The sequence below is a fragment of the Hordeum vulgare genome, chromosome 1H (assembly GCF_904849725.1).
Source record: "Hordeum vulgare subsp. vulgare chromosome 1H, MorexV3_pseudomolecules_assembly, whole genome shotgun sequence".
Lineage (NCBI taxonomy): Eukaryota > Viridiplantae > Streptophyta > Magnoliopsida > Poales > Poaceae > Hordeum > Hordeum vulgare.
The window spans coordinates 72,534,529-72,557,534 of NC_058518.1; the positions used below are offsets into that span (position 1 = coordinate 72,534,529).

A 23,006-nucleotide genomic window follows, 5' to 3' on the forward strand; every position below is an offset into this window, starting at 1 on the left:
TAGTGTCGAACGGACGGCACCTCCGCGTTCAGCACACGTACAGCTCGACGATGATCTCGGCCTTCTTGATCCAGCAAAAATACAGAGAAGTAGATGAGTTCTCCGGCAGCGTGATGGTGCTCCGGTGGTGGTGATGATCTACTCCTGCAGGGCTCCGTCCGAGCTCCGCAGAAATCCGATCTAGAGGTGGAACTATGTGGTTTAGGGTTGAGTTGCACATGGCAAAAGTTGTCTCAAATCAGCCCTAAAAGACCACTATATATAGGAGGGAGGGGGAGGAGGCTTGCCTTGAGGGCCAAGCCCTCAAGGGGTGCGCCGGCCAAGGGGGGGGGGTGGACTCCAACCCCAATTCGGTTTGGGGGAAGGAGTCCACTCGTGCCTTCCCACCTCCCCTTTTTCTATTTCTTTTTCTTCTCTTTTTGGTATTTCTATAAGTGGTTCCATGGGCCTCTTGGGCTGACTCCACCAGCCCACTAGGGACTTGTGGCGCCACCCTATGCTCTTGGGCTCACTCCCGGGTGGGTGGGCCCCTCCCGGTGAACTCCCGGAACCCATTCGTCACTCGTGGTACACTACCGAAAATGCCCGAAACTTTTCGGTAACCAAATGAAACCATCCTATATATCAATCTTCGTTTCCGTACCATTCCGGAAACCCTCGTGACGTCTGTGATCTCATCCGGGACTCCGAAAAACATTCGATAATCACACATATAACTCAACTATACTAAAACATCGTCGAACCTTAAGTGTGTAGACCCTGCGGGTTCGAGATATGTAGACATGCCCCGAGGCACTCCTCGGTCAATATCCAATAGTGGGACCTGGATGCCCACATTGGATCCTACATATTCTCCGAAGATCTTATCGGTTGAACCTCAGTGTCAAGGATTCATATAATCCCATATGTCATTCCCTTTGTCCTTCGGTATATTACTTGCCCGAGATTCAATGTCGGTATCCGCATACCTATTTCAATCTCGTTACCGGCAAGTTTCTTTACTCGTTCTGTAATGTAAGATCCCGTGACTTACACTTAGTCACATTGTGTGTGATTACCGAATGTGGAGCATGGTTGTTACTAGATGAAGAAACTCTCTTGCCTTTGTTACTAGTGTTCTTAGGTTAAACTTGTGGAACAAAAGTAGACAAGAGTAATCGTTTGGCTAGATAAGAAGAACTCTTCTTTCGAAGATCATCATTGATCGCTTTTAGGAACTCATGCTCTTGCTCCAAATTGAGCTTCTCCAAGCGTAGCTTCTCATGAGTTCTTGAAAGCTCTCTATGATCTTCTAGAGTAGTTTCATGAGCTAACTTAAGAGTGTTTAATTCTTGAGTTAGTCGTTCAATCTCTTTCTTATCATCATCATTCGATTTCTCTTGACTAGCATGATAATTAGCAAGTTCATTTTCAGTGCAATCACTAGTTTTATCAAAGAGCAAGTCATCTTCTCCTAACAAGTCATCCTCATCACTACTGAAATCAAGAAACTCAGGTCTGATACCTTGGGGCCTTTAGCCTTAAGCAGTTCCCAAACCCTTCATTTGGTGAATCAAATAAGTCGTATGAGTTGGAGGAAATGGGTGCAATGCCGGCAACACCTTCATCTTGACTATAGTCGGAGTTGGAGTGGTAGCTTCTCTCGGATTGGTTGTCAGACTCAGAGCCAGAGACACATTCACCAACATGAGCTTGATGTTTTCTTCTTGAGCTGCTCTTGGTGTATTTGTCCTTCTTCTCCGATTCCTTGCCTCTCCGTGAGTATCTTCGTTCATAACGATCTTCTCTACTCCTTCTCTCTCTGCGAGGTGACTCATCTCTTGAGCTTCGTCTTCGAGGTGACTCTTCTCTTCATTTGTAGGGAGCCGAGCACTCATTGGAGTAGTGTCCGGGCTTCCCACGGTTGTAGCAGTTTCGTTCACCACTGGACGAACGCTTCTCATCATATCTTGAGCATGAGCTTCTCTCTTTGCCTCTACTCTTGTAGAACTTGTTGATTTTTTCGACCATGAGGCTTATCTCTTCATCAATGACATGAAGCTTTGTAAGCACCGCTTGACGTGTTGTACAATTCATATTTGTCCTTGAGTGACATCTCATGAGCAGCTATCCTACCAATGACTTCAGTTGGCTTGAGATCTTTGTAGTTTGGCATCATTTGGATCAATCTGCACACGGTGTCATACTTTCCATCAAGATCTCTAAGTATCTTCTTGATGATGAATTTTTTGGTCATCTCTTCGCTTCCTAAGCCGACAATCTCATTGGTGATGAGAGCTAGCCTAGAGTACATTTCAGCGACACCTTCACCATCCTTCATCTTGAACTTGTCAAGCCAACTTTGAAACACATCCAACTTAGATTCTCTGATACAATCAGTACCTTCGTTCATATCGATCAAAGTATCCCAAATTTATTTTGCATTCTCTAGGCGGCTGATTTTGTTGAATTCTTCGGGGCATAGACAGTTGAAGATGATGTCGGAGGCTTGTGCATTGAGTTGCAACATCTTCAATTCATCGGTTGCCGCATCACGATCCAGTTCACGCCTTGTCCGAAGAAGTCACCTTACACACCAACACGAATAACAGCCCAAACACGAGGATTAAAACCAAGAATATGCGTTTTCATCTTATGCTTCCAACTAGCAAAATTAGTGCCATTGAAATATGGACCTCTACGGTGATAATTTCCCTCACTAGACGTCATACTCTCCTAGGTTGTGAAAGGAATGCAATGGAGACTAAAACTCTGATACCACTTGTAGGATCGAAAGTATGTCTAGAGGGGGGTGATTATACTACTTGACAAGATAAAAACTTATCCATTTCCCAATTTTAGTTGAGGGGCAGTTTTGGCAATTAAGGCAAGTCAAGTACACCCTACACATGTAGTTCTAAGAGTGTAACAGCGGAAAGTAAAACATGCAAGTGTAAAGTAAAGGAGTAAGGTAGGGATATCAAACGCATGAGGTTGACACGACAATTTTTGGCATGGTTCCGATAGGTGGCGCTATCGTACGTCCATGTTAGTGGAGACTTCAACCCACGGATGGTAACGGCTGCGAGAGTCCACGGAGGGATCGACCCATGAAGGGTCGACAAAGAAGCGGACTTGTCTATTTCACCACGGTTTCGTCCACGAAGGACTAGCCTCACTCATGGTAGGTCTTCACTAAGTAAGCGATCTCCTTGCCCTTACAAACATCTTGGTTCAACTCCACAACACGAAGTAGGAGGCTCCCAAGCGACACCTAGCCAATCTAGGAGGCACCACCCTCCAAAAGGCAATAGATGTAGTAGAACTATGAATTCCTTGCTCTTGTGCTTGTAAAGATAGTCTCCTCAACACAAAATCACTCTCTCACAGAATAGGCATGAGTAGGAGAGATTGATTTGGTGGAAAGCAGTTTGGGGAGGCTAGAGATCAAGTTTCAAATGATTGGAATGGAATATCTTGGTCTCAACACATGAGTAGGTGGCTCTCTCTCAGAAAAATGAATCTGGCAATGAAGTGTGTGTTCCAAGTGCTTATCCCACGAATGAGAGGTGGGTGAAGGGGTATATATAGGCAGCACACAAAATCCAACTGTTACACCCAAAGTGGAAAACTCGGTGACACCGAAGTGGAAAACTTGGTGGTACCGACATGCCCTAAAGGCAGCAACTTTTGAATCTCAGTGAGACAGATATACACAACTTGGTGGCACCGAAAAAGTGACTAACGGTCACATGGGCAAAGTCGGTGACACCGATACTCAAACTCGGAAATTCCGATTCTGTGTACCGAGGCAACCGAAAGTTGGTCACCCAAGCTCGGTAGCACCGATATGGTTTCGGTTGCACCGATTTGGTGGGAATGGCTAGGGTTCTGTCTGAGATCAAAACTCGGTGAGGACGAAATGGAAAACTTGGTGGCACCGATTTTGAGTGTGTGGTTTTGGACAAAATGGTTATGTGGGGAAAATGATTGAGTATTTTGGTGGCTAACATAGAGCACTTGAGCAACCGGTTCATTTTAATACCGCATCCCCTTTTAATAGTATTGGCTTTCCTATGGACTCAAAAGTGATTTCTCACAAATATAAAATGAAGAGTCTTCTAGCTTGAAGCTTGAGCCAATCCTATTTCTTTCTTGCATCAAGGGACATCTTCGCATAAGCCTTTAGCCAAAGCATCTTTTGAACTTTTCTGAAATATACTTGGATAAACTTATTAGTCTAATGATGCATATGTTGTGATCAATTATCAAAACTACCCAGGGAGCAATTGTGCTTTCAACTGCATCCTTAGTTCCTCCATGCAGTCCCGAGTGGTATAGTTTTTGTTCAGGAGATAACTTTATGGCCATGTTCGATTGACGGGGAATTCCGGCGAAGGGCATGGATTAAGGCAGTAGCAGAGCTAGAACCAGACCACATCCCACGCAAGTTGTATGGCTACACTGTAATACGGTATGCTACAGTAGACATTTTGCTACAATTAACGAAGAAACCCATCACCGCGCCCCAGGCCGAGGCCCTGGCTGCCTGGGTCTGCCTCTGGATTGAGGGGAATTAAATCTACAAGTTGAAGCCCCCTTCAATCCTCTCCAACCCCTTTAAGAAGACGTGCAAGGGCATCTTTAACACCGACCCTCAAACTGTCTGCAACCGTCCGGTCCAGACGTGTTTTGTCATCCAACACGGTCCTGTATTGGTCCATCAACCGGCCCAAACACTTTTTTCTCGCAAATTGGAAGGAAATTGAAGGGCTTTGCAGGAGTCCGTACCACTTGCACGCATGCGTCCGACAAACCTGGCGTGCCGAAAAACTCTCCCTGGTCCGCACCTTTTCCCATCCAAAGCAATTAGTGCCGCTCCATTGCACCAGTGTCGCATTCATGCCACTCAGAGTGGTGCAACTTTCATGTTGCTCTGGCATTGAAGTGGCACTCCATTTAAGAGCATGGCTTGTGTCGCTTCCTGGTGCATGCGACTGCTCCACATTTAAACGACAACCCGTCCATCCACATACCTACATCAAACATGTGCAGATGCCAAGGAGCATGCTCCAGCGCCATCCGTCCATCCGTCTGCCGCCCACCATTAACCACCTTGTCGGTTGCCCTGCCATCCGCCCGTTATTTGAACCCCGGGCCCGGCCATAGCCGCATCCAACATCCTCCGCTCCCCTTGTCCTCTATGCACCACTCCTACCATGGCCTCCTCGAGCTCCAAAGCCATCTGGAATAACCTCTCGTCAGAGCAGAAGGAGGAGATTGCCGCCATTGCAATCAGCTCGCAGGCAGACGGATGCCAGTGATGCGACCACCAAATGAAAGAGGCGGCCAGCGACGAGCCGACATCCATGCCCTGACTGGCCAATGTCGACATCACCATCGGCTAGGCCCGTGCTCATTACACCAAGATGGTGTTGGAAGAGCGGCATGCCACATTCCAGCACGCGCATGCCGACTAGGAGTACAACGTCCACCTCCACGATGATCACCGACGCGTAGAGGAGCAACTTGCCGCTGGCATGGCCATCAAGCCGGACATGGATGTGCTCGAGCAGGAGGCATTGTTTGAGTCCTATCCCGCGACATCTGTCGTGATCGCTCGCCATACCGCATCCGTCAGGCGAAATTAGAAGCCGCCTTCGGGGAGATCGACGAGGCAATGGATGAAGTGTGCGGCAAGAGCGAGGACGAGGCCGCCAGCTCCGCCACCACGACCGCGAAGTCGGCATGTCCGCGGGCGCCATCGACAACAAGGAAGAGTAGCGCATGAGAGGTCGGCGGTGCTTGGGTCCCAGAAAAGCCACCGCTCATCCTCTCCCGTTGAAACCAAGCTTGGCGGGCTCAACATCATCGGCCGACTAGGCGGAAGCAGGCTGCACAGGCGGATGCGAAGATTTAGTTCCCACGACCGATGGCGTGCCGAACATGGGGAACGGGCGTCGGCGGCCATTTAAACTAGGCTTAGAGTCTGGTCTAGTTTAAATATGTCAAAAATCATCCGGTTTTATATAGACGTTATGCAAATGTGAATAAATGTCTTCCAGGTTGTTTAAATGTGCATCAAATTTGTTCAATTTTATTATATTTCTACCGAAATGCAACCAAACATATGCGGTTAGTTTTGGATTGCCGGCTTCCGCATCGGTGTCTATGGACTGACCCCTTTGTTCACGAACGGATGCACTGTTTAATTTATGGGTTGACGTTAAAGATGCCCTAACCGAACAAGGACTTATAGGTTCCAGACAACAAGACCAGAAAATGATAATAAGATTATAGAAATGTAACTTTCAAAAAAGATTAAAAAATGGCATGTATCTGCCTCAACAAAAATGGATGGAATTATCAGCTTCCTTATTGATTAGGTATCAATGGAAACATCAAGATAAATGAATTATCAGTGAGTGTTTCCGTTCACCACTTCACCATAATCACCACTCCCTCCGTTTCTGTTTACTTAGCATATTAGATTCATCTCGGGTTAAACTTTCTAAACTTTGACTAAGATTATGTAAAAAAACATTCACAATACCAAGTCAATCATCATTCAATATACTTTCATACTCCCTCCATTACATAATGTAGTTCAATGGCATAATTTTTGCCTCCACCATAATCGGTCTCGTTTGTTATATTTATGGTTAAACTTAGATCTCGAAAAGCACAGGCGCATTACATTATAAAATGAAGGGGTACCATATATGTATTTTATTTTGACAATTTAAATTACTTTTTATAAATGTAGTCAAACTTTATAACTTTTGACTTAGGTCAAAGCTAATCTGCAGAGTAAATAAAATCAAAGGGAGTATTAAGAAAGGAGGATCAAAGCAGCCATTAGAAACTGGCCATCATAACTCATGATCAGCTGCAAGCGTGACCAAGATGCATGCAAACAGAGGTTTAAAGCAACAGAGACACATATAAACACCCTACAAATTACAGATTTTAATCACACGACAGAGCTAGAACTTGAGGATGGGCATAAAACAGGCATCGGCCACAGCACACCATACATTTACACTGGTATGGTATCAACTCTTTGATACGGGCACAAACTGCCCGTGGGCGCCGTCTTTCAGCCACCTCGTCGAGCGGGTCTGCTTCACACGGTCCAAGAAAAGGCGGTGCCTGCATGCAGATCAACAAACAACGACATTGGTCTATCTATCAAGGGAAAAATTCAAGTTTACATTGTTTGAAACAGACCTCTCGTAATCGAGCTTCTGGGTGACTATACCGTTCAGCAGAAGCTCCACATCGAAAACATCAATGCCTGCAGGTACATCTTTACATAAGCTGGCAGTCCAGATTCTGATTCTGGACGACAAAATATGGAGCAGAGTGAGATATGCAATATAACTAATCACAACCTTTCTCAACGAGGGGAGCGCATGTTTGATAGTCCTCTTCACATGAGATGACAAGTAGGTCATCTGCTGCTTCCTTTTCCTTCCTTATGGACCTACCCATCCTCTCCAATGGCTGTACACAATCCACAAAGTTAAAGGACAGAACTGCATCTTTCTGCAAATCAACAACTTTGTGGCAAGCAGCAGGATGCTTGATCCTGAGAAGTTAGATCCCACAGCAAATATGGGAGTGTGGTAAAAAAACGTAAAAAACAAGTTCATACAAACAGAGTACCTAAATAAGTAAAAATATTCTGCAGTTTTGTGGAACTTAATGAACCCTAAAACCAGAGTACCTCAATAAATAAGTAAAACTAATCTGCAGTTTGCGTAACTTCATGAATCCTAAAACCAGAGTACCTAAATAAGTAAATATAATCTTCCTTTGTACGAAAAGATTAATCAACCATTTGGCCTGATATCCTGCTAATATTTTTTGACGGCTTTATTCACGAACAGTATAGGTTTATTGGTTTTCACGTGACATTACTAACAGACTTGCAAAATTGACATTAGGAAATGGTTCCAAGCAGATCTTATACATCTGATTCTAGATATCATCCAGCCAATATAAACATGCCATTTAAGCACAAACAACATTAAGTACTTTTCAAAAAAATATATGGCAATAACCTGCCCAGAAGATGCGGAAACCAAGCTAGTCACCACCTCTCGACTTGGCTTCACATTTTGTGTCACAAACACTCTTTTCCCCTGCATTTTTTTAATAAATATAATTAGAAAACGATCTAGGAAAGACTGAGGCAAAAGAAAATTGTACAGTTCACTTTACCAACAGCAGAGGACTCTTGCAAGCTGAGGCCAGTGATATAGGCATGCTGAAACCCATCTCCTTTTCCTTTTTGGCATCCCTCAGAATATACTTCTTATCGTTTACAAAACAGCCTGCTGCTCCACAACTTTCAAGCCACATTGATGTCACTACCAGTTTGCCACGTGTAACTGCCTCTAGCATATTCTTTGTGCGGTAAAAACCATCCGCCACAAAATGTGTTGCATCTGCAACGGAATATGCTTCATGGGCTCCTAAGCGTGCCAAGATCTACAACATAGCATTACAATTATACCTCATTTCGAATAATTAATGACTAGAATGCACCACCACAGAAACATAGTAGTTACCTTCTTCTGACGCTTGATCACATCCTCATCCAAATGATGGCTAAAAATAATACTGCAACTGGTCATATCTTTTCTTCTAGAATCCTTTCGGTATCGACTTGGTAGAGCATTTTCAGGATCTAACTCCAGCAGCTCTCTGGCAATAGAGGGTTTCAACAGGCTCCTACTTGAAGCTTTTGATGGATTTAGAGGACTGAAAGTAGGTGACAATTTGCTTACCACTTTAGAAGGTGTTTTCAGGCCACTACACGGGACCGGAGAGTTACATTTTGGTGAGTTTCCTGCATCCTTAACACCAGATGGTTTCTTTTGTCGCTGATCAGAGCTACTAACACCAGAAGTTTTGCTGTTAACTCCAGATGAAGAATCAAGAACAGGAGAAGCAGCTGATGATTGTGTGAGAATACTAGACAGCAAACAATTTGATCTGCAATCGGAGCGCTCCCTCCTTGCATACGTTAGCAGTTCTGAACTCCTAATAAAAATCCGTCTTTTCTTGGATGGCCTTGTCACTTCTGGTTGCATATCATGACCTGTAGCAGCCTCGGTAACTGCAGGAGCCTTTGCCTGTACCACTGCAGTAGGTGTTCTTCTCTGTTTGGGGTGAGATGAGGGCTCTCTGCGGAAGACATGAGTTGTTGGTTCATCTCTTAATGGTTCAAGGTTCTGAGCAACATTTGCACTGGTATGCTGTATGCTTGCATCAGTACTTGGCTGAAGACCCTGAGCATTATTTGCACATGCAATTTCTGTGTTTTCTTTGAACATAGAATCTGAACCATATTCTGCGGTTCTCTCACTAATCACCGGTCTCTCAAGTCCATGTTCGCTATGATTATTTCTTACATCTGCAACAGTGGCCTTCTTCAAGTTCTTATTAGAACATAACTCGGGAGACTCATAGAGGTTATTTCTACCAGTGTGCCTTGTTCGACGAACAACAGGTGTACTGTCATAACTATTTCCATCAACAATGTTTGCAACTTTATTCTTCTGTGGTACTGGCTTTGCCTGCTTATGTTTCGTCTTTGTTGCACAATCTTCTAAATTATGTCGCATTTCTATTCCTCCCTGTCCTTTCTGAGGCTTGTGGTTCATCTCAGTTACTTTTATTCTTTTAGAACGTGTCGTGACACCTTCCTGGACGCTGCTGGTTCTCTTTCTAGGAGGGCCACTCTTTGGGTTACCTTTTTCTACTTTAGATCCAACTCTCAGATCTCTCTTCACTGGAGGTTCAACTCTGGCTGACAAGTTTTCAGCAGGGGAACTTTGTGCCAGTGCTTCTATAGCTTCAACAGCCATTTGAGTATCCTGACCAACATCATGCAAATCCACACTGACCTTTTCCTGCTGTCTTTCAATAGGTTTGGCAGTCGATAGATGATCATCCAAGTCTTTCAAAAGCTTTTTCTCAGTCCTTTTTCCAGAAGCCCTCTTACTCTTCACCTCACTTTTGAGTAGTCTCGAATCCGATGAAGGTAAAGTTTCAGTCTTCTCACAAAGTTTGGACCTCGTTCTCCTTTTGCGCCCCTCTATTATTTTCTTGTCAGGAGGTGCAATTTTTGTGGAGCATTTCTTTGGCCTGGGAATTTTTGATTTCCCTCTGCCAGCTGATTGGTGCAACAAGATATCCTTGTTTTTCCTGAAAAAATCACCTCCGCCATCATCCTCGCGACTATCCACCCATGCAAAGACTTCTGCTTTTCCACTGGAACTTCTACGCCGGTCAACCTTCTCAGCCAATAGTAAAGTTCCCATCTTAACTGAAACAGGTGGCTTTGCTTTTTCTAATTTTTTTGGTGATGGTTCTTGAGACGATATGCCGCCATGAATTGAGATCAACCCCTCCACAACGTCCAAAGCATTTGCTTGAGATAGCTCACCAGGCTCCTGTGATCCGAGATAGCTTAGTCCACTAAAACACCTGCTCTTGATTTCCTTCTGTTCGTTCGTTGTGTCAGCAAAAAGCTTCTTTGCTGTTGAGCACCTGCCTTTGCTTTTACTCCCATCTTTTTCATGGCTCTGTACATACCCAAAAGACCCGTCATCAATCCTACGACCTGGGCAATCACCAAAGGACGCATTACATGAGGTAGAGTTGTCTACAATTTCCGTCCGGAGAAATGTTCCATTGGTCGAAGCATGCCTTTTCCCTTGTTCCAAACTTTTGACTGTGGAAAGATCACGCGCTCGTCACAGGAAGCACATTAGAAAAACAAATAGGCTTCAGTTTATGCTACAATTTTATTAGGGAAACTAAGGTTAAGACATGAGCAACAATGTTTTTCATGTTATAATTAAGGAAAATATATTTTGACGACCAAGGGATATATTGAGTATCAGATTTGCGTAACATCAAGGCATCTGTATCTGTATTGAACTAAGAACAACAAAATACACTACCGATCTACAAGCCTTCATTTACGATATAAGGATGAACATGGACTTAGCATGCTTTCCACAGAAAATCGCATATGTATACCTATAGGGCTAGAATTTTTCAATATGGAAAATTTCTGGATGAAAAGCCAGAGAAAACCATATTCAAGTAGATCATTACCACATTACATTGTGTGTCCAAAAACATTCATGTGTACTCAAGAAATGGTGTGCCTAATTGCTGATACTTGCATTACCCTTGGAGTAGTTAGAACTATTAGATACAAGCATATACAAGATCTCGGTCAAGTAAGGTTAAACCAATGAAAGCGTGCAATTCTTTATCATGTGAAACTAGAGGTATTAAAAACATTTTTTATTTACTAACGACAATTTTTTTTATGTTACTTCTCTTGCAGCAACAAGGAAAAATCATGGGTTTCTGCAAGAGACCTAAAGCTTAATCACATCTTTGCCAGGACATAACTAACATAAGGAACAAAAACGTAATGGGACCAAGGTAGTGTTAGGAGACCACATTTTTTAGTTGAGTTAGAGTAGAAAGGCAAAGTTAGCCAGTGATAACTAACCTGTGGCACCCTCTTCTTCCGTGGAAGCATCAGAATCAACCGAATCCTCGGCATAATCCTTCACATCTCCCTCATTATTTGGCAGGCCCTCGTCGTCACTTTGCACTTGAGTGCCCTGGCTCAACTCATCATCACCATCACCACCCATCTCTTTATCCGAATCTTCAACCAACTGGGTCGTCCCCCGTTGAACAGCAGCCTCATCGTCGCTGCTATCATTTTCTCTCTCCTCTTCCTGGCATTCCTCGGCCAACTGCGTCTCGCCACTCCCACCATCCTCAACCTCGCATTCTTCAACCAACTGGGTCCTATCACCATCACCGGCTTCATCCTCCGTGCTGCCACCATCTTCCTCTTCCTCCTCTACTGCCTGTGTCTGCCCAGCGAAGCCACCGGCATCATCCTCTGAGTCCTCCACCACCTGTGTGTCATCAGACATCCTCTCCTCCCCCTCCCCCTCAAATTCTTCAACCGCCTCGGTCTCCTCGTCGTCCTCGTCCAGCGGCTGCGTCTCGCCATACAGCACGCCGCCGTCCTCCTCGCCCCCGCTCTGCGTCGTGTCGCCGGAGCTAACTGGAGACCCTAATCGCAGACCGTTGCCATCCTCCTCGCCCCCGCTCTGGGTCGTGTCGCCGGAGCTAACCGGAGACCCTATCCACAGCCGCCGCAAACCTAAGGTCAGCAGCACATTTACACCAACCGCCGACGAAAAGAAAAGAACCAGGAGACTCACCCAGCGGCGGCGTCCCTCCGTCGTCCACGACCTGGGTCTCCCCGCCGTCCATGGCGACACAGCCGCGAATCTGCAAACGCACACGCACCTCGCCAATCAACACGAACCCTAAACCCTCAGCAGTTTAATAACATACATCATCATAATAATAATAAGAAAAAAAAAACAGAAAAGACAGATGGGGGGCACACATTTGGGGAAAGAACCGCGGGAACAATAAAGAAAACAACCGCCGTACCAGGGGTTGGTCGGAGATCTGCGGGGGCGTGGCCGGGCCTGACTCCACGAGCGGCGGCGCCTCCGCGACGGTTCCTGGAGATGGCGCGGTGGGTGAAGAGGAAGGGGACGGGGGATCCGGCGATAAAAAATGCGGGCTTTTTTCTCTCTTCCCGGGGGATACGGTGGCGGAGTCGGAGTGTCAGATTATGCCGGCGCCGCTTCGCTTCTGTGAGCGGGAGAACGGCCGAAACTCGCGCCCGCTGAGGCGACGGAAGGGATCGCGGCCGTCCGCTTTCCAAGCAACGGTCAGATAGTGGTCGTGGCCTCTGGCGGGGGGCTGGGTGGATACTAGGAGAGGGTTCGGGGGCTTACCTGCAAAAAGCCACAACCCTTGCCCGAACAGAAGAAGGGTTTCTTCCACCGCCGCCGCCGTCGGAGACGCGCTGCCCCCGTGCCGCCGCGGCCGCTCGCCTCTGCCGCCTCCAGTGACTGGAATCCGCCCAGGTAGAATACACCTCTCTCTCCGCTTGCATTGTTAACATTCAACCGCGTGCGCGTACACACAAGTGCAAAATAGATGGGTGATGCTTTGTGGTTGTTTTACCAGTTCTGTTTGAGTAGCGAGCGAGGAGGGGAGGAGCGCGGAATCAGACTGGAGGAAAAATCATGACTGGTAAAAATCTCTTGCCGGTGTTGTTGAGCTCTAATCTGTGCGCGGCCTGTGTGGTGAATTTACAGCGCCGTCTGTTCTGTCGGTATTTATTTTTTTTCCTTTTACTCAGGGAACGGAGAGCAGAAGTCTCGCAAGGAGAAGCGGAAGGAAGCGAGATCGGAGAAGCACAAGCAGCGGTTTCTCTCTTGGGTTCAGCACCAGGTGAACCCACCGAAATCTTTTAGAAGAATAAAAGAAGTACACAAAAAGATGAAACTGTTGTCCTGGTAGCTTCAGTATTTAAATTCTGAAGTGTATAAATATCTTGATTTAGGGTGGCAAGAGTAAGAAGACGGCAATGGTGTCCGTGGAACCGAGTCCGGCAGAGGAGGCAAAACCAAAGAAAGAACCCAAGAAGAGGAGGAGGGAGCCTGAGGATAGCCACAAGTCCAAGTCCAAATTCCAGGAGTATCTTGAAATGGAGATGGGTGGTGCTGCTGTGGGCAGAGAGGAGGATCTGGAGATGGAGAGGAAGCTTGCAAAAAAGCTCAGGGTGAAGAAAGGAAAGCTGGGAGGTCCGGATGATGGTATGGATGATCTTTTTGGGGACCTCGGATTTGGCGGCGACTATGCTTCGGATGGTGAAACAAAAGATGCTAAACCAGAAAAGAAGAAACGGAGCAGGAAAAATAAGAATGTGAAGGATGATGCCATGGAGGAGGACAGTGGGAAAGTAGCGGATGATAGTAAGGTACACAAGAAGAAAAAGAAGCGGAAAAGTAAGAAAGTGAAGGACGATGCTTCGGAGGAACCAGGTGGTGGAGGTGTGGAAATGGCTGAAGAAAGTGATGTATCAATCCACGAATCTGAGGATGAAGAGCCTAATGTGGTTGAAACACCCCCGGTGTCAAAGGCAAAGTATGTACCTCCTAGTCTCCGTGCCATTTCTAGTTCAGAATCAGAAGAAATCTCCCTGCTACGCCGGAGAGTGAGAGGTGTGACTTCCAACTCTATCCTTTTTTTTTTAGTTTTGTGCAACACATTTCTGATTTCCTTGTCATTTCTATCCATTTTGTTTGGAAGCATATTCTCATGGATGGTTTCATTTCCTGTATACATCAGGACTTCTAAACAGGCTTTCAGAGTCCAATGTGGAGTCTATTACTCAGGAAGTTGCTGCAATATTTCGCGTATAGTTCTATATCATCCCCTTTTTGTCCTTCTGATACTATGTTGGCAAACGTCTTTCAGATCTTTTATTTTAGCTTGATTAATGACTTAGTACTCCTGGTTCTATTCCTATTTATCTTTCCAGTCGGTTCCCCGAGGTGTTGGCTGTCAGTTAATTGGTGATGAAGTTTTGGCAAGTTGTTCCCGGGGACCTCGTGGCAATGAACAGTTAAGGATCTTCCGTATCGTCATATTTATTTGGTTATTATGTTAGTACGGTGTATTTTCTTTTTTATTCTCACAGCTTAGAATTTCCAATATTTATTGAAAACTTCAACAAAATGATTCTGAATAATCAATTTAGGATGGGTTCGAGGAATCAACCTTAAGACACATGTGTAGGCAAGATGATAAAATGGAAAGAATTGATATCCTAAAGTTCTCATTTGGGACATTCTACGGTTCTGTTTTAAGTCTGATACTATCCTGGCATGGTGTTCTTTTACTTCTCTTAGATATTTGTTTCACTTGATGACCTGACTGATGGTCTTAGTGCTCAAGAGAGATTATGTTTCTGAAAATGGAAGGCTTGTTCTTTTACTTCTCAAAGTTATTCTTGCCATAGATTTTTTCTGTGGTCCATGCGTTTTGCCCATCTGTAGGATTTTAATTCAGTAATGATACTTATTAGTACATCTTTGAGACCTGTAATGTTTTCCAAACTTTGCCAGTCAAATAACAAAGATAGGTACTTTTTTAGTCAAACCGGCGTTTCTTTTTGGTATGGTGCTCTACTAAGGTAGGAGGTTGGTGGACTGAACTAAATTAATGAAATATGTTGTTTCATTTGTGCAGATATGCTGCTGTATTTGCAGCCTTTATTGCTGGTATGACATGCTTGGTTGGTATGGACTTCAGTGCCAAAATCCTTTCCTCTCTTGCCAAGTCTTTTGAGGTATGACTATTCTGATTAAGATAACAAAAGGACCTTTTACATGTCTCTGTCTACCTAAATATATCTTCATGCCTTCTGCTTTGCTATGTATCTGCTTTGTTTCAGGATACTTAAATCATGTTTATCTTTTGAGGTTTCCAGTTTATTTCTATTTTTCTTATGTTAGTTTTTCGCCCCTTGGTGACAGGATGAGTACTCAAAAGACGATGGGTTATCAGTGAGAAATCTTATGTTGCTTTTCTCTTATTTGTGCATATTCGACGTCATTGCAAGGTCTGTGGTCTGAATGGAACCTACAGCGTGCTCGTTTTTATAGAAACATGTCAGAGTATGTTCTGATGATTTTGTTTATTGTTGCAGCGATCTTGTGTATGATCTTCTCTCAGTGCTGAGTGAGCGCTTGACAGAGCTGGATGTCTCAACAGTGTTAACCATCCTGCAGTGTATGTAGCATTTATAATGTCTTTCCATGCTGAAAAAACCCCGTTTGCAATGCCTTACTCATCTTGCACCAAAATAATAGTGAACTCTCTTATTGAACCATCATTACTGTTAATCTGTCAGAGAACCATCCCATGTTAATTCTGTTTCTGAGTGAAATTCGGGATATGTTTTTATCTTTGTGGACAGGCTGTGGAATGAAGCTGCGGGGAGATGACCCGGGTGCAATGAAAGATTTTGTACTCAGCATTCAGAACTCGGTAAGGCAGTCAAAATTGTGCTCAGCTGGACGAGAAGATGGAAAAGCAGATCTACATAGTAAACGAGTGAGTTGCCTTGTTTTACCCGCCTGTTTAAGAAATACTCCCTCCGTTCCTAAATATGTAGTCCCTTAGTGAAATCCCTAAAAAGACTTATATTTAGGGACGGAGGAAGTAATTCATATCAGAGTGGTTTTGAGTTTGCTATCTGGTTTAACTTGCCATGCAGATGGAGTTTATGCTTGAGACCATATGTGACATTAAGAACAACAAGAAAAGATCCAAAGAGGATCCTTCACAGCATGCCCGTGTAAAAAAGTGGCTTCAAAAGGTTTGTACCAGGACTTCATCTCCCGACGCCTGAACAGAAACCTTTTCCTGCTCATTTAATATTTTGTTCTGTTTTTACTTGCCTGCAGCTGAAGTCAGAAGATATCCTCTTGCGCGGGCTAAAGTGGAGCAAGCTGTTGGATCCTGAGAAGAAAGGGCAATGGTGGTTGTCAGGGGATGCATCTTCCACAGCAAGCAATGTTGAAGATGTTGCAGCAGCTATCAGCAAGGAGGTTGTAGAGGCACAGAAACTGGTTCAGCTTGCAGCTTCCCAGCGGATGAACACTGATATACGAAGAGCTATATTTTGCATCATAATGAGCGCTGAAGACTATGTAGATGCTTTTGACAAGATCCTGAGGCTGGACCTATCTGGGAAGCAGGTCTGCATTGTTTATTTCCTGTAAGATGCTGTTTTCTGCGTGTGCATGTGTCAATCAATATTAGTTAATTTTTTTTTCTCTATTGCTGTGCAGGATCGAGAAATTATGAGAGTCATTGTTGACTGTTGTCTGCAAGAAAAGACTTTCAATAAATATTACACAGTCCTCGCCTCGAAGCTATGCAGCCATGATAAGAATCATAAGTTCAGTTTACAGGTATGACATTGTATTCTTATCATTCTCCATGTCTGCAGACTACAGTAAAGGTATTCTGCCTCACAAGTTAGTGATTTATTGTTTCGTTTGCAGAGCAAGTATACCTTTTTCTTAACATATACATTAGATATTTAATACTCTAGGTGAAACATGTGTGGATGAAGATAAATTGATATCGGACTTGTGTCAATTTTAACATTTGTGTATTCCTGTTTCATTTTGGTGTCATTGCAGTACTGCATCTGGGACCGTTTTAAGGAGCTAGATGAGATGGAGTTGAATCGGTCCATGAACCTGGCAAAACTAGTTGCAGAGATGCTCGCAAGCTTCTCCTTGTCGCTGGCAACACTGAAGGTTGTCAACCTGGCAAACCCTGTGGAGATGACCCCGAAAAAAATCATGCATTTCCGGATGATGTTTGAGACCTTGATGCAGAAAGAAGACTCGCTTATGTGGAACGTCTTCACCCGTATCGCCGGGAACCCAGAGCTCGAGCTCTTGAGAGATGGAATCGTGATGTTCATCAGACAGCATGTGATCGCCAAGGACGCAGGGAAGGAGTTGTCTGGCAAATTCAAGATCGCCAAGAAGGCGCTTGATAACTCTGCTGGAATTTTGATGTAATATGCCCGTCGTGTGTCTTCCACGTCTCGGCTACGTGACACGAGGGCTCTCAGTTTTGTTTGGTATTCTGAGGAAATGTAGACAGATCGATTTTGTACACTACATGAGAATGGTTTCTTTGAATTGATGATGCAAATTTGTAGTGTTCCAGGAAATCAATGATTATTATTACTATCCGAACTTTTGAGATACTCCCTCTGTTTTTTTTAGTCTGCATATAAGATTTGGTCAAAGTCAAGTGATACAAAGTTTGACCAAATATATATCAAAAGATATCAACATCTATAATACTAAACCTATATGCTATGAAAATTAATATTATGGTGCATCTACTAATATTGATTCAATATTATAAATGTTGATATTCTATTCTATAAATTTAGTTAAAGTTTATGAAGTTTGACTTTGACCAAATCTTATATGCGGACTAAAAAGAAACGGAGGGAGTACAATCTCTTGGCCACTATACTGTCTGTTCTGTATACATGAAGCTCCATCTGCCGTGAACATTTGAAGTTAACTAATGATGCCATAACAGATGGCACTTTGTATGATTAACTTGCAAATGCTGATTGGTCACATTTTGGCAAGCTGATGAGGAGAAGAAGCCTAAGTACACTAGGGGGAAATGTCATTGCTTTCATCATCTTCTTCGGGCTCGAGCCCCGCCCATCTGATCATGGAGAAGAGGAACTCCTTGAGGTTCACCTTGCCGTTCTTGTTCAGGTCCATCTCCTCTGCAACAAAGGTACATACACAAACACATTACACTTTGGTTCTGTTTTGAATTTCACATGACTTATCTTGTTTATGTGCATGAGAAACAGAGGGGTCAAGCACACGCAGCAAGAGGTACTGACTGAATAGCTGCGTGGTTATGTGGGCGGGCGTCCTCTCCCGGTCACACTCCTCGTTCATCCTCTGGGTGACGTCTTTCCTGGTGACCTTGCCGTCGCCGTCCCTGTTGAAGAAGAGGAAGGCGTCGATGAGCTCGTCGAAGATGTAGTTGAGCTTGGCCGACTCGAACTCGGAAACCTGGCGACAAACGAGCTTCAGCAGTAGACTATATGGATACCAAGAAGAAGAACTCTCCTGCAGACGGGCAGGAGGAGGAAGACGAGCCTTACCCGGCGCGTGACGTTGGGGCCGAAGAGCAGGTACATGAGGCAGATGAGGACGACGAACTCCTGGAACTGGATCCCCTTGCGGCTGTCGACGTCGCAGTAGCGGTGCACGTCGTCCGACTCCCTCTCCGACATGCGCACCTCGAGCTTGCTCAGGCAGCTCCGCAGCTCCTCGTTGTCGATGGTCCCGTTGGAGTCGGCGTCTGAAGGTTGTCACGCTTTTTAAATTTGCAAAAAATGCATGCAGGCTCCCAAGCTCCGTCCATGGAAGATGCTAAACTTGGCATGGTGGCTTTCATTCGTGTTTACCGTACCGTAGTGGTCGAAGACGTCCCGGATGTCCTTGAGGCCGTCCTTGAAGCGAGGGAGGCGCATGGTGATGCTGTTCACCGACCGGAACGTCCTCGTCCTCGCCTTGGCCCGCTCCCGCAGCGCCTCCGCCACCCTGTTGTCCAGCTCCTTCTCCCCCCGCCGGTGCTTTATCGGGGCAGCGAGCCTCGACGCCGCGCCCCCCATTCCTCCTCCTCCTTCTTCTTCTTCTTCTTCTTCTTCAGAAACAGCCCTTGATGCCTGGGTGCTGCCTTGCGTGGTGGAATTGAGGGTTTTGTTGTAGGTGGTGTAGGTTGTTGTTGGATTGGATTCTGAGTGGGGGATGGAATCCGTCTTGGTTACGGCAATCTCCGTCGACCTGGGAGGGAGGGGGGCGCCGGATGAGGTAGAATCTGATGCCCAAAAATAGAAGTGGACGCTGCGGCAGGAGCCTGCCATGCAATGCGTGCCGTGCCTGGGATATGCATATGCTCCCACTACCGGCTGCTGCATGGAAGAGATTTGGTCCTTTCATCGCCTCGTCGGCCGTGTGTTTTTCTTTTCTGCTTAGACCCAATCTTTGCATCTTGTGTTAGCATGAAATCAACGCTAGAGGCTATGATCTTCAAGAATCTGTACCATGATCCACACTGAGGAAACGATCCGACTGCCTAGCGACATGGGCATATACCGGATTGTCCATGGAAATAGAATCACCAGCACATTTCTGGTCCCCAAGACACCAGGACGGCACAAGTGGCGGTCCAAGATTACGCGTACAACTTGTTCGGTGAAAAAAAAATACACGCAGCTGGCATAAACCAACCCAATATCACAACAAAATAGTATAACCTCTTAACATCCATAATTCAGTACTTACAACCAAACCATAGACACTATACCACACCCGGCTATAGCGCGAACGGAAGATGCTGATGTCGCATGGTGCTTCTCTGAAACAGCAACTCGAAAATTGTTAACCAGAAGGTTTCCCTGGGAATTCTATCGATTTCTAGAATCACACATGGTTGGAAACGAGCAGAATTGTGCAGGATACATACGTTCCATGGTAGTTGCTTTGTCTGTTTTGCGGTACAAAATACTTATACAGGATTGTGAAGAGTGGGAAGCAGGCATACATTGTATGATATACCCCAAAATTATAGCTTCATTCTCAATTTGTTCCTAGAAGTATTTGATGGAAGAGTTCTGTCTTGATCCATTCTTTGAAGAATTGATTGTTCATAGTCACCGATTCAAGATAATACTGCCAGTAAGAATATCCCAGCTCCTGACCTCTGCAACAAATTTAAAAGATAAGTTTACGATCTACACAGACAACTAGGGGGGGGGGGGGGGGGGGCAGCACCATTCTTACCTGAAGAGTTTACCCCCAAAAGATGTACATGGATGCTGAGTTGGAGCGAGCGTACCTCCTCTGGATCCCATCTGCACTCCACCTGGAATGCTATTTTCCCAAAAACTCCAACAATAGGCGGGTGCCAATTCATTTTCTTTTAGACTAGAGTCATGAATATGTTCAGCCAGAATATGATACAATGTAATAATTTATATCACACTTTATGGTTCTCCGTATTCGTGGTTATCTAGCATGCTCTGACATCTCGCAAAACCAATCGAGTCCATTAGCGAACTGAAATCGTCCGTTGGAAGTTTCAAGGGAAGCTACAACCGAATCAGGTATTTTCATAGACAGAGCTCAAACAGCCAACCTTTGCACATGACTTGGCATGCTGCCACAAAATTCAAAGATCTCTGTTGGTAGGTGATTCAAAATAGACCTGGTTCAATCCTGGTATCCAGTCATAGAGAAGGAACGCAAAGCAATGTTCCGTCTTGGAGGTCTGACATTTATATTCAGCATGTCAGCTGATGTTTCTGCTCCTTTGAGAAAAAACAACAGTCGCCTCCTTTCTTTCACGCATGACAGCCTCCTTGACATGAATACCAACCCAGAAAGCAAATTTCAGTAAGACTGCAATAACCAAGTTGATCCGCATCTGGTTGGGTGTTAAACCAGATCAAGATTTGGAACATATCCCTCCAGTCTCATCTCATCAACAAGCGTGTCAAGGAGTTGATACATATCCTCCACACCATGCTGTGGTTCATCCCCTGCATAGAATTCAAGAACTCTGCCGCTAACCTCAATCCAGCTGCAACCTGGAATTTTGCTGACACCTCTCTCTCTCATCAGCCCTCTCATCCGTGCAGAGTCATCCAATCTATCTGAGCTTGCATATATCTTGGATGAAACCACATAGTTCCATGAGTTTGAGGGCTCCAGCAGCATGATCTTGTTGATGACCCTAACACTGACCTCAACATTTTTGCATTTCCGACAAGCAGCAAGCAAAGCCCCCAACATCACTGCATCTGGCTTACCAGGGATCTTCTCAATGAAATCCCATGCTTCTTCTAAATGTCCAGCACGTGCCAATAAATCAACCATGCAGGAGTAGTGCTCGATCTTGGGAATGATTTGGAACTCAGATGTCAAGGAATCGAACCAACGTCGACCATCTTTCAGCAACCCTGCATGCACACAGGCAGAAAGTACTCCTATGAAAGTGATATCGTCCGGACGGAGCCCTTCCTGCTTCCTCATCAGTTCAAACTGCCGAATGGCTTCCTGGCCTCGCCCATTAAAGGCAAGACCGCAAATCAAGGCATTCCATGAAGCTTCATTCTTGCATGGCAATTTCTCAAACACTTGTATGGCTCTGGTAAGATCTCCACACTTTGAGTACATATCCACTAAAGCAGTCCCAACATAGACATTGCTGTAGAAGCCTCTTTGCAAGGCATAGCGGTCGAGTTCAGTGCCTAGCTCCAGAGCTCCAACTGCAGCACAGGCCGAGAGCACCCCTACCAAGGTTATCTTATCTGGGCGTGCCCCTGCTTGCCGCATGCTGTGAAATAAGGAAATGGCTTCCTTTGACATGCCGTTCTGTGCGTACCTGCATCATCATAAACACCATATACAAATGATCAGGCGGGCCAGATAAGATTACATTCATTAGATATTTATTTGAAAATGAGGACCGAAGTTGATCTATCTGTCGATACTTGCCCAGTAATCAAGGCATTCCAAGCGACATTATCCTTGTGAGCGATGGCATCGAACACTCTCCTCGCCTCCGCCATCTCTCCGCACTTCTCATACATCCCGACAAGAGCCGAACCGACGAGCGACCCCACCTCCATCCCCACAGATTTCACCCACTCCTCCAGCCACCTGCCGAGCGCCAGGTCGCCGGCGTCCCTGCACGCGGCGAGCACGACTGCCACGGTCACCGCGTTGGGCGGCACCGCGCCCTCCGCAACCATCGCGCGGAACATGCGTGCCGCGTCGTCCTTCATCCCGGCCGCCTGGTACGCCTTTATCATGGAGTTCCAGGACACGACGTCCCGGCGGAGGATTCCGTCGAACACCCTGCGGGCGGCGCGGGGCCGGCCGAGGTTGGAGTACATGGTGACGAGGGAGTGGACGGTGTGATCGTGGTTGTGTAGTCCGAGCTTCTGCAGGAGCGCGTGCGCCGAGGCGGCGAAGGCGGGTGCGGGGCACCGGGCGGCAGCGAGGAGGAGGAACGGGAGCGTGTAGGCGTCCGGGCGGAGCGCGGCGCGGAGCATGCGGAGGGAGAGCTGGAGGGTGGTGCGTGGGCGGGAGGCCGCGAAGAAGCGGAGGGCCACGTTGAAGGAGAAGGCCGTGGGGGTAGGGTGCGCGGTGAGCAGGAGGTGGACGTAGTCTGCGGCGGCGGTGGAGGGGGAAGAGGAGGAGGAGATGGAGAGGAGCTTGGAGAGGAAGTGGTTGTAGGGGATGGGGCGGTCGTGGTGGAGGAGGTGGGCGTGCAGCTGCTGTATGGTGGAGAGGGAGTGGCATCGCGAGTGGAGCTTGGAGACGGCGGAGGAGAAGGGCGGCACGCCGGGCATCGCCGGTGAGGTGACGTTTGGGAGGGCTCTGCTCCTTCCTGGCGCAGGAAAACGTTCTGTTCAGATCAAAAAACTGGTTCCAAGTGCAAAGAAGTCCACTTAGACCCCGTAT

General features: G+C 45.9%; 3 protein-coding genes and 1 pseudogene across 4 annotated transcripts; 1 reads left to right on the forward strand and 3 right to left on the reverse strand.

Annotated features, from left to right (window-relative positions):
- Window positions 1-6,819: 6,819 nt before the first annotated feature.
- On the reverse strand, window positions 6,820-12,683 carry LOC123424766 (mediator of DNA damage checkpoint protein 1). 2 transcript variants are annotated; one of them, XM_045108459.1, is made up of 9 exons: window positions 12,496-12,683; window positions 12,258-12,327; window positions 11,525-12,175; window positions 8,556-10,615; window positions 8,206-8,475; window positions 8,046-8,126; window positions 7,374-7,485; window positions 7,210-7,276; window positions 6,820-7,131 (listed from the first exon to the last, which is right to left on the reverse strand). In XM_045108459.1, the coding sequence occupies exons 2-9, from the start codon at window positions 12,307-12,309 to the stop codon at window positions 7,035-7,037; spliced, it is 3,390 nt and encodes a 1,129-aa protein (XP_044964394.1). In that variant the 5' UTR covers window positions 12,310-12,327; window positions 12,496-12,683; the 3' UTR covers window positions 6,820-7,034. The 2 variants fall into 2 exon arrangements, with proteins under 2 accessions (XP_044964394.1, XP_044964384.1); XM_045108449.1 differs by having other exon boundaries at window positions 8,556-10,726.
- A 194-nt stretch (window positions 12,684-12,877) lies between these two features.
- Window positions 12,878-17,698, forward strand: LOC123424778 (nucleolar MIF4G domain-containing protein 1). Its single transcript, XM_045108471.1, has 14 exons — window positions 12,878-12,980; window positions 13,084-13,149; window positions 13,259-13,350; window positions 13,463-14,123; window positions 14,251-14,318; window positions 14,444-14,526; window positions 15,154-15,253; window positions 15,441-15,526; window positions 15,614-15,696; window positions 15,884-16,020; window positions 16,184-16,285; window positions 16,374-16,667; window positions 16,761-16,883; window positions 17,118-17,698. Exons 2-14 carry the CDS (start codon window positions 13,143-13,145, stop codon window positions 17,505-17,507), a joined length of 2,226 nt encoding a protein of 741 aa, XP_044964406.1. The 5' UTR covers window positions 12,878-12,980; window positions 13,084-13,142; the 3' UTR covers window positions 17,508-17,698.
- A 252-nt stretch (window positions 17,699-17,950) lies between these two features.
- On the reverse strand, window positions 17,951-20,458 carry LOC123424796 (annotated as a pseudogene).
- Window positions 20,459-20,565: 107 nt separating this feature from the next.
- Window positions 20,566-22,961, reverse strand: LOC123424787 (pentatricopeptide repeat-containing protein At2g34400). The gene is made up of 2 exons (XM_045108482.1): window positions 22,035-22,961; window positions 20,566-21,921 (listed from the first exon to the last, which is right to left on the reverse strand). The coding sequence occupies exons 1-2, from the start codon at window positions 22,892-22,894 to the stop codon at window positions 20,973-20,975; spliced, it is 1,809 nt and encodes a 602-aa protein (XP_044964417.1). The 5' UTR covers window positions 22,895-22,961; the 3' UTR covers window positions 20,566-20,972.
- Window positions 22,962-23,006: the final 45 nt, after the last annotated feature.

Bases quoted from the DNA above. Each gene is read 5' to 3' on its own strand.
- LOC123424787 (XM_045108482.1), bottom strand. From the start codon at position 22,894: ATGCCCGGCGTGCCGCCCTTCTCCTCCGCCGTCTCCAAGCTCCACTCG. The intron at 21,922-22,034 runs GCAAGTATCGAC...ATGATGATGCAG, and splicing joins TGGAATGCCTTGATTACTGG to GTACGCACAGAACGGCATGT.
- LOC123424766 (XM_045108449.1), bottom strand. From the start codon at position 12,309: ATGGACGGCGGGGAGACCCAGGTCGTGGACGACGGAGGGACGCCGCCG. The intron at 8,476-8,555 runs GTAACTACTATG...GCTATGTTGTAG, and splicing joins TGATCAAGCGTCAGAAGAAG to ATCTTGGCACGCTTAGGAGC. The intron at 7,486-8,045 runs GTTATTGCCATA...GATTGTGTACAG, and splicing joins TTTCCGCATCTTCTGGGCAG to CCATTGGAGAGGATGGGTAG.
- LOC123424778 (XM_045108471.1), top strand. The intron at 14,527-15,153 runs GTTAAGGATCTT...TCATTTGTGCAG, and splicing joins GGACCTCGTGGCAATGAACA to ATATGCTGCTGTATTTGCAG. The intron at 15,527-15,613 runs GTCTGTGGTCTG...TTATTGTTGCAG, and splicing joins ATATTCGACGTCATTGCAAG to CGATCTTGTGTATGATCTTC.